The 10,399-nt window shown below is 46.1% G+C and overlaps 1 protein-coding gene across 1 annotated transcript; it reads left to right on the top strand.

The window, feature by feature from the left end:
• Positions 1 to 525: 525 nt before the first annotated feature.
• Positions 526 to 9,300, top strand: LOC130473850 (zinc finger protein with KRAB and SCAN domains 7-like; the record flags this gene model as incomplete). Its single annotated transcript, XM_056845464.1, has 6 exons — positions 526 to 948; positions 1,246 to 1,360; positions 2,278 to 2,348; positions 2,552 to 2,678; positions 7,766 to 8,351; positions 9,108 to 9,300. Coding segments are annotated over exons 1-6 (1,515 nt in total), but the record flags the coding sequence as incomplete, so codon positions are not given.
• Between the last annotated feature and the right edge of the window lie 1,099 nt (positions 9,301 to 10,399).

Genomic DNA, 10,399 nt, shown 5'->3' with positions numbered 1-10,399 from the left:
GTGGACAACGGCGGTGCTGTTGTCCTACAGGACAGAATACACTATTTAGAGGAAGTCAATAATCAATTAAGTCAAACCATGTATTACAAAAGACTTACTAAAGACCCCACTGATATGATAATGTCGTTGGTTTCTACTACCGTCTCTAATGCTTTAGAAGCGGCACAAATAGATCAATCCACTGCTGTATTTCTACTTAACAAATATCCCCGTGTACCTATTATTTACATTTTGCCTAAGATCCATAAACCTGGTAAAATTCCTCCAGGGAGACCAATAGTCTCTGCGTCCCAGTCTATTACTGAGCCTTTGGCTAAATATCTTGATTATCATCTCAGACAATTTGCAGTAAATACAGAATCTTACATTAAAGACACAGGAGACTTTATAAGGTACATTGAAAACTTGTACATTCCCTGATACACCGTGTATCTCCATTCTCTTTTGTTTTCCTTCTAGCATGTTGCTATCTGTCCCTTTCCCTGCCCCGGCAGGGTGGTGGTGACCCAACAGAAGGAGAAGGAGATGGAAGAGCAGGACCAGGAAGGACCTGGACCTGGCAAGAGAGCAAGGAAAGGTCCCCAGCCGATCCAAGCTGGGAGTGGCATTGAATCCTGGGAGAGAGCTGTGCCAGAGATCTGGGATCAGGAGCCCTTGAACTCAGAAGTATTTTGCCAACGTTTCCAGCAGTTCCGCTTCTACGAGGCCGATGGGCCCCGAGAGGTTTGCAGCCAGCTCCATGGACTTTGCAACCACTGGCTGAAGCCGGAGAGACACACCAAGAAGCAGATTCTGGACCTGGTGATCCTGGAGCAGTTCCTGACCCTCCTTCCCCAGGAAATGCAGCGCTGGGTTAGAGGATGCGGGCCAGAGACCAGTTCCCAAGCGGTGGCCCTGGCCGAAGGCTTCCTTCTGAGTCAGGCAGAGGAGAAGAGGCAGGCAGAAAAGGTGAGGGGTTTTCTTTTCTTGTATTCCAATTCAAGCAACGATACCTGACCTTATACTACAGCTTTCCTGCCCAATATTTGTCTAGGTGTTAATCATCCAAATGGGAGATTTAACAACCTTGCTTCAGCAGTGACTTCTTCTATGGAATTTCTTATTCCTCCAGATAATTCCCCAGGGTTGAAAGAAAACCTTGCCAGTTCTGCTGATAGAAAGGTGCAGACTGTGGGAGTGGGACAGGACCCATTCCTTCGTATCTTCCATTCCATCTCTTACCTGTTTCCCTCGCTGCTGTTTCAGAGGTGGGGTCCATCCGTGAAGATGGAAGCTAAGTTCTGTGAGATGGAAAGGGCTCTGTCGGAGGAAGGGCAGCAAGCCCGAGCCCAGGAGTGTGCCCAAGATGCCATCTCATGCGGTAAGGACTTGTGCCTGGATGGGATTGGAGCACCCAGTGAATTTGATGGGTAGAGAGTTCTAGTTGGGAAAAAACAAATGCCTAACCCTAACCCAACTTGTGACACTCAGTGTTCACTAATTGTGATGCCAATAAAAGGGGATTATACAAATTCATAAAGGCATTTCCTCTTATTGATAACAAGATTCATATCCCACCTTTTTCCATTAGAGAGGCTGAAGGTGGCTCAGAAGAAAAGGTAGACAAAGCTCAACTGAGCTCTTAATTCTCGCAAATAAACAGAGTCTGTACATTGTGGGCAGAATAGCTCCTAATACCATTTAGTAAGGGCTAGGAATAGTAGGAGAATGTGTTTTGTGCTCATGCTTAGCAGGGTATCTGATGGGCCGCTACAGGAAATAGGATGCTAGACTAGGAATACCAGGCAGTGGTCTGGCATGTCCAGCAGCTTTGGGGAGGGGCTTGTGGTAGATGTGATGTCACATTGATGTTACCTCTGGCTGAAAACCCAGATGTGACATTACTGGATCAGTAAATGCTCCGGACACCCACTGATATTTCCCTGAGTTTCCAGATGGGCTCAATTCATGTGTGTTTTTTGGCCAGATGTGACAGTGAGGTGCCATGTGATGTTATTTTTGCCTCTTCGACCCAAGGGCATGTGCAAGGTCTCAGCTAGTGGGGAATACCTTCCCGGGGCCTTTGGTCTGATCCAGGAGAGGTGCTACCACCTCATTGGTCCTTTGTGCTTGTCTTCTGCCTCTCCCACAACTTAACAGGAGTATTACCAATTTTTGTGTGTGTATATAGGGTAAAGTTTCACTCCCTGGGAAGGGGGAAGCACGAAGCATGCTTCACACAAGAAAACAAAATAGGAAGTCGAGACTAATACCCTTTCTTCTACTTTCCTCTCGCAGGCAGTGAAGAGACAGTGTTGATCCATTCTCTTTGCAGAGGTGTGGAGAAAGCTGCTGCTCCTCCAGTCCAGGTAAGGGAGATGAGAAGAGGGCAGCCTGGGTTCCCCCGCCTTTTTCTGGGGGGCTTTTCTTGTGCAGTTGTTGTTAAGGGGCCCAGGCCACTCCTTTTACACATGCCAAAATCTCCTTCTGGCACTGTCCCAGAATGCCCCTCTTCCAGAGAGTCACCTTGCCTTGCATGATCTCTAACAAAGGAATCTGCTTTTTCTTTCAGTCTCCGGTTTCCTTTGAGGAGGTGGCCGTGTATTTCACTGAGGCAGAGTGGGCCCTGCTGGATCCGAACCAAAGAGATCTCTACGAGGAAGTCATGCTCGAGAACTACAGGAGTGTGGCCTCTGTGGGTAAGGAGCCGAAGGTGCAAATTGCTGCCATTAGGATTGTTCCAGTGGGCTGGTGTATGAATCAAAATCTTAAACAGCAGTATGTTGTTTTGAGGCCTGTCCTGTTACTTGATCCCTTTTGGGAGCCTCGAGGTGGTGGTGTGGCAGTGAAATCGATATTCAGCATGGCCAGGTAAAACAACGCGAGTGTCCTGGCTAGCCCAAGGGCAACAGAGGCCAGTGTTGTGGCCATCACCCAAGCTACAGAGGGTGTCCTGAGGTCAATGAGGGACTGAGAGACCCTTCTTAATAAATTTTTTATTATTTACCAAAATTATTAATCAAAAAGTTTAACAATAACATATGTAGAATAAAAAAATGGACTTCCCCTGCTTCTCCCTCCATCCTACAATGAACTTGTAATCTCTTTTGCATAAATTTCTAATCCTAATATCATTGTTAATATTCATTAATTATTAATCATTTAAATATTTTATTTTCTATAACAGAACCAAAGAGAAAGAAAAAAGAAAAGAATTTAATTAATAATATCACATAAAAAGAAAAAAGAAAAAAAGATTTAAAAAAGGAAAGAAATATTAAATCTCCCTACTAAAAAATGGATTAGTATAGTAAAAAGCATATAATTATTTCTATTGAAAATTAATTAATTTGTAAATCCTCCATTTCTCCCTAATACTCATTTAATGCATAACATTTCTAGTAGATTAATATTTTATGTGATTCCATTTCCATTATAACCAATCCTTTTAATCAGTTGCTTGTCAGTCTTAACCAGCAGAAAAACCAGATTCTTTTAAATTAGTCCCTTTATCCTGAATTTCCAGCATTTTTTCTTTCCCACATTAGCAGTAATTGACGGAGGGCATCCTTGGAGATTGTTGGTGGATTCTTTTCTGCAGATGGAGCGTAGTAGAACCATGTTGCGTTATCTTCCATCCCAAATTCAAAAAAGGAAATGCTGACCGACCCAGTTTTTCTATTCCTCAAATCCTCCAAACTAGGGCTGTTGAAAAAAAATATTCGGTAAAGTTCGGCTTCGGCCAAATTCGGGCCGTGCCGAAGTCCGAACTCCCCGGCTTCGGATCCCTGAAATTCGGCGGGAGATCCGGAGTTCGGGGAAAAGTTCGGCCGGGTCTTTGAATTGCTGGGCGCCCCCTGTCCAGGCGGCGCTCACCACTTCAAAGAGTCGGGAAGGGGACGGGGGTCTTTAAAGAGCCCCCCCTGCGGGCCTTCATGGGGCTTCCATGAAGGCGCGCGAGGGGCTCTTTAAACAGATCTGGAAGGTGCAGATCTGTTTAAAGGGCCCCCTCCGCGCCTTCAGGGAAGCTCCGTGAAGGCACGCGCGGGGGGGGGGGGAACAGATCTGTGCCTCCCGACTGGGAGGCGCAAATCTATTTAAAGGGCCCCACGCGCGCCTTCAGGGAAGCTCCCTGAAGGCGCGCGAGGGGTGGGGGGACCAGATCTGCGCCTTCCACCTGGAAGGCGCAGATCTGTTTATAGGGCCCGAATTCACCGAATTTATTCGGGAACACCACGAACTTGCCGAATTCAGCTCCCTGTTTTACTCTTTTTTTTAAGTTCGGTTCAATCCGAACCCAAAATCAGCCAAATCGGGGGAAATTCGGCTGTTTTTCTGTTCGGGTCGAACCGAATCGACAGCCCTACTCCAAACAGCTGTTGTAAAATCCATCAGACATATCCAGGTAGCACAAGTCAAAATTGGTTACTTTGAAAAGATCATCAGACAAATCCAGTTGGTAAAAATCAAATTCAATCCCTTTCCAGTCCATTATTATCCAATGAATTGCTGCAGGTTGCTTTGTAAGATTCCCCATGTCTTTTACAGGATCCCTTTGTTCTTTGTCTCTCTTATCATTAAAAAAACCTTTTGGTGCCTCCTCTGATCTCATTGAGGTGAACAGGGCTTTTATTTCTTTAGTTTCTTCTAAGACGATGTCCAGTTTCTTAATAAGACCTTGAAATGAAGTGTTCATCAAATCCATGAATTGTTCCATCTGTTTAATCATATTTGCCATGAATGCCATGATTGCACCTCCAAAGTTTCCTGTTAAAGCTCAGTTAGTGAAATCCAGGCAGATTCGAAATGAATAATGAGGAGGTACTGCAGGAATCAAAGTAATAAACCTTCCTTCTTTGTAGTCAGGAGCTTGGGAATCATTTACCAGTTACACACTGATATCAGACTTCCGATTCCAAGTTCTCTGACTTTCTCGCGATGATAAACTGTTTCCAGGAAGGACGTGGCAGGAAGGTTTTATTTAATTAAAAAGACTGCCCTTGAGTTGGGGGGGATTTCCACTCCTCCCTCCCCTTAGTACGTAATAGTTCCTGATTGGTAGTTGAGGCGTCTTTCAAAAATCTTAGTTGTTATGTCTTCCCACTGATCAAATTGGTAAGGTTCCTGCCGAGTTATCTGATCCTTTCTTAATTTTAAAGAGTAATTTAAAGATTGAGTGGGGAGATACAGATTCAACAGGTAAGTTTAGCAATTTCCTGGGACTTCCAAATCCAAGTAAAACAAAAGAGTTCTTTCAAACTTACTCAGATTTCAGAAGAGCGGGTGTATTTACTTGTATAGTTGCCAAATGTAGATAGATAGGGGGGAGTGAAGCCAATTAGTTCCAAAATACCAAGAAGACGTCTTCGGCGGGCGGAACTGCTACTGGGTCTCCAAGTCGTAAATCTCAGAGATTCCAGGAGTTAACCGCACTACGAGGCTGCAAGAGATTTCCTGGTACCCGTTCCACTGTTTAGGAATCGGGGGGCACGTTAGCCCCCTTATTTACGACGTTCTTGGTTTCCCCTCCCAGAGCCCTGGGGAAGACGACTGCTTCACACCGCTGCCCTAGCGGAAGTCAGGGACTGAGAGACCCTTAATAAGACTCGGGAAGGGGCTCCATCCTAATTTTTCAGTTGCCAACCATTGCAACACACTTGTTCCCCAGAGGGGCTTACCGTCATCCCCTCTTACTGTGATCTGGAATGCAGCCATCCCCCTTCATTAAGAACATGAGTGTTATGTCCAAGAGGCAAATTCCCTCAGGAGAGAAACCATCTCATTACTTAGAATGTGGAAAGACCTTCCGTCAGGAATCAACCCTTACTTCCCATCAAAGAATGCACCCGGGTGAGGAGGTGTTGAAATTGTTTAAAGCCTTTCTGATGCAGCGGGCTTTTATGTTCTTTTAAAGCAGTGGTTCCCAACCTTTTTTTGACCAGGGACCACTAGAACTTTCTTGTTTGGTGCAGGGACCCCAAGGTTCAAAATAAAATTTCCGAGTGCCAGTGCAGCAATTTAACCTGAATACTGAGGTTTTAGTTTAGAAAAAACAACTCATTATGTTAACATCTTTTGCCTTAAAAGAAAAACACAATAGCAGAGCTTTCAATGATACAAACAACTTTTTATTGAAAGGCAAATCCAAGGCAAAACCTTCCATTCACAGATGGCCAATAACCCCCCATGCAGTTTTTTGAGAAGCTGGATGGGGAAAACGTGCATCTGAGTGGCAAATCCAAGGCAAAACCTCCCATTCACAAATGGCCAATAACACCCCATGCAGTTTTGAGAATCTGGATGGGGAAAACGTGCATCTGAGTGGCAAATCCAAGGCAAAATCTCCCATTCACAAATGGCCAATAACCCCGTCCCGCGATGGCTGTTAGCCCTTCCGTCGTGGGCCCTCTACAACGCCACAGGGGGGCAACCCATGCCTGGAGGCTAGCCTGGGAGGGCGTCTTCCGTCCCCGACGGAGGGAGCCAGGAGGGCAGCACGCTCGCCAACAAGCTTCCCTTTGGTCGCGTTGCCAGCAAGGGAGGACGGCGGCCGCGTGAGTGGCCTGGGGGCCGGGGGGAACCGAGGTCCTTTGCCAATACGTCCCCTCTCCTCTAGGAAGCCGTCACGAGAGAGGAGCACAGCGAGGGACTTCCCCACAAACGGCCGGGAGACAGGAGGATGAGCGAGGGGGAGGAGAAGACACGTGCCGCCAGCTTCTGAGCGGCCCGCCGGCCAGCTGGGCGTCGGACGAGCCTGGCCGGGACACGGGCGGGGCGGAAGGCGAAGGGTCGGACTGACGGAAGTCCCAGCCCAGCCCGGTGTGGAGGCAGGGGAGGCGTTTAAGAGGGGGACGGCCCTATAAAGAGGGAACGGGGTGGAGGCCGAGGAGGATCGCCACGGGAAGGCAAATCCAAGACCTCCTCCTCCTCGTTGCCTCCGCCTAGGCTCCTTCCTACCTTCCCTCCCCGGGGGCCTGCCATCCACCCGTCCTCAGCCTCCTCCGCCAGCCAAAACCAGGGGGAAAATCCCGCCCACTGATTGGCTGCTGCCGCCGCCTGCCTTGCCGCCGCCGGCCCTCGAGCGCCGCATGCAAAACCCGGCCACGCTGTGAGGAGAGGGAAAGGGGGGGAGGAGGAGGAGGGCGCTTTACCTCACACACAGCCCCTGAGCCGCGGCCGCAGCTCAACTGAGAGAGAGGGAGAGAGCTGCGTGCCGGACCCCTGGTGGTCCGCGGACTACTGGTATAACTTTGTTTCGTGGACCCCTGGTTTAGTTCTCATGGACCCCTGGGGGTCCACGGACCACCGGTTGGGAACCAGAATAGAAATAGAAAATTTATTTGTGGCTAGTTTGGCTGATAAAACAGGTAAAACAGGAACTGACCATACAGAATTGATGTTTACAACCAAGGCCAACAAAATTAGGAATCATCCAATTTTACATTTCCACAGATTAAGGAAGTACATTAAGGCGAAGTAGCTTCATTGCTACTGCACAGTATTTTGCGGCCTGGGTGATGATTGGTGAGCTATCTCCCAGCAGAAACCTTTTGGTCTATTTACTCTCATCATCAAAACCCATTTTCCTAATCAAAGGCTCAACAATATTGAAGGAGGCTGACTTGTAGAGGGGACATCTAAAAATACATGCTCAATGGTTTACCCTTTAAAGTGCATATTAATGTACTCTACAATGTACAGCAGGAAAAAGCCAGTGAAATGTTTTGCGTTTGGATGATCAGACCTCCTTGCGTGGGTGCTAATGGAATCTGTCTTTTCATTCCAGCAGGCAATTATCAGTGGAACGAGGGTGATGAGGAAGTGCATCAGGTATTGCCAGGTAAAGTGAAGAATGAATATTTGAAAGGAAACTTCAAGAATCGTGGCAGACAGAAGAGGCAGAAAGGAAGTCACATGGTTGAGAAGAGGGATAAACCCATTCCCTGCCAAGAGCAGGATTTCCATGAACTAATCCACAAGGTGGCGGTGGCATGCAAGTGCTTGGAGTGCAGAATGAACTTCTCAGATCAAGCCCAATACAAGATCCATTTGCAAATGCATAGTGGAAAGAATACTCATCAATGCTTGGAGTGTTGCAAGAGCTTCCTTCGCAGAGCAGAGCTCCTTAGACATCAAAGAACACATAAACCTTATAGCTGCTCAGACTGGGGCAAGAACTTCTCTAAGAAATTGGACCTTTTTCAACACACAAGAACTCATTCAGGAGAGAAGCCATTAATCTGCATGAAAAATGGAAAGGTGTACTCTTGTGGAAGAAAGGGAAATGCATTTTTCCGAAACCCTAGAATAATGGGGGCACATAAATGCTTTCCTTGTGGAAAGTACTTCAGATGCAGATCACACCTCCTTGTGCACCAAAGAATACACACAGGAGAGAAACCGCTTGAATGCTCAGAATGTAGAAAGAGATTCAAATGCAGTGGCAATCTTCAAATGCATTTAATAATCCACACAGGGGAGAAACCTTTTGAATGTTCAGAGTGTAGGAAGAGATTTAATCGCAGTGACAATCTTCAAAGGCACCTAAGAACCCATACAGAGGAGAAACCTATTGAAGGCTCGGAGAGTGGAAAGAAATTCAGTCTCAGTAGCAGTTTTCAAAGGCACCAAAGAACCCATAAAGGGGAGAAACCTTTTGAATGCTCAGAGTGTAGGAAGACATACAGTCAGAGTAGCACTCTTAAAGAGCATCAAATAACACACACAGGGGAAAAACCTTTTGAATGCTCACAGTGTGGAAAGAGTTGCAGAAAGAGTGGCGATCTTCAAAGTCATGTAAAAACCCACACAGAGGAGAAACCTTTTGAATGCTCAGAGTGTGGGAAGAGATTTAATCGCAGTGCCAATCTTCAAAGGCATCTAAGAACCCACACAGGGGAGAAACCTTTTGAATGCTCAGAGTGTGGGAAGACATACAGTCAGAGTAGCACTCTTAAAGAGCACCAAAGGACCCACACAGGGGAAAAACCTTTTGAATGCTCAGAGTGTGGAAAGAGATTCAGATGCAGTGGCGGTCTTCAAAGTCATGTAAGAACCCACACAGGGGAGAAACCTTTTGAATGCTCACAGTGTGGAAAGAGATGCAGACGCAGTGGTGATCTTCAAAGTCATGTAAGAACCCACACAGGGGAGAAACCTTTTGAATGCTCAGAGTGTGGAAAGAGATTCAGTCAGAATAGCACTCTTAAAGAGCATCAAAGAACACACACAGGGGAGAAACCTTTTGAATGCTCAGAGTGTGGAAAGAGATTCAGTCAGAATAGCACTCTTAAAGAGCACCAAAGGACCCACACAGGGGAAAAACCTTTTGAATGCTCAGAGTGTGGAAAGAGATTCACATGCAGTGGCAATCTTCAAAAGCATTTAAGAACCCACCCAGGGGAGAAACCTTTTCAATGCTCAGAGTGTGGAAAGAGATTCAGATGCAGTGGCGATCTTCAAATTCATCTAAGAACTCATACAGGGGAAAACCTTTTGATTGCTCAGACTGTGGAAATACATTCAGATGCAGTGGCCATCTTCAAAGGCCTCTAAGAACCCAAACAGAGAAATCTTTTGAATGCGCAGAGTGTGGAAAGATATTCAGTCATACTAGAAATCTGGCACAGCAACTAAGATCCCACACAAAGGGAAAACCTTTTTGACTGCTCAGTGTAAGGCCCCTGTCCCCTCCTCAGATGAGACACCCCGATTTGAGTCCCAATCTTTTCTTAGTTTTTTTTAAGGCCACCCCATTGAAAGTGTAATGTGCAATGGGCGGAACTTTGGGATAAATTTGAGAGAGTGCATCTCCCTGTCATGTCCAAAGCATATTTCCTTCACGGAGGCAGGATGTCACTCAGATGTGTATATAGCCCCCTCTCCCAGCTCCATTACCTGTGAACACCTGTCTCTCTATTTCAAGAGAATTTCATCACAGTGACTTCTGCTAGGGCAGCTGAATGAAGCACTTATTAACTGAGTTTCAATAGAAATTTTCAGAGGTAGTAACCATGGAACATCTGATTACAGAAATGGAACAACTCTCTGCTTTGATGAGCACTTCATTTCAATTTGTTAATCAAAAACTGGACATTATCTCAGATGAACTTAAAGATAAATACCCAAATTATCACAATGAGATCAGAGGAGATACTAGAGGGCCCTCTAGCTGACAAGAGAGATGAAGAACAGAAGAACCCTGCAAAGGAAACGAGGGATTACAATAAACAATCTGCAATAGCTCATTTGACAACAATGGCTTTGAACGTGAGTGATTTTGACTTCTGTCCCCTTAATCTGCTTGATGAACTTTTCAACACCTGCTTGGAGGACTTAATGAGTAGAAAAACTGGGGCTGTCAGGATCTTTGAATTTGGGATGGAAGATATTGCAGCATGGATTTACTATGAAAATTATC

Source organism: Euleptes europaea, chromosome 1 (assembly GCF_029931775.1).
Source record: "Euleptes europaea isolate rEulEur1 chromosome 1, rEulEur1.hap1, whole genome shotgun sequence".
Taxonomy (NCBI): Eukaryota; Metazoa; Chordata; class Lepidosauria; order Squamata; family Sphaerodactylidae; genus Euleptes; species Euleptes europaea.
The sequence above is the reverse complement of the archived record's forward strand: the minus strand, read 5'-3'. Positions and strand labels throughout refer to the sequence as shown.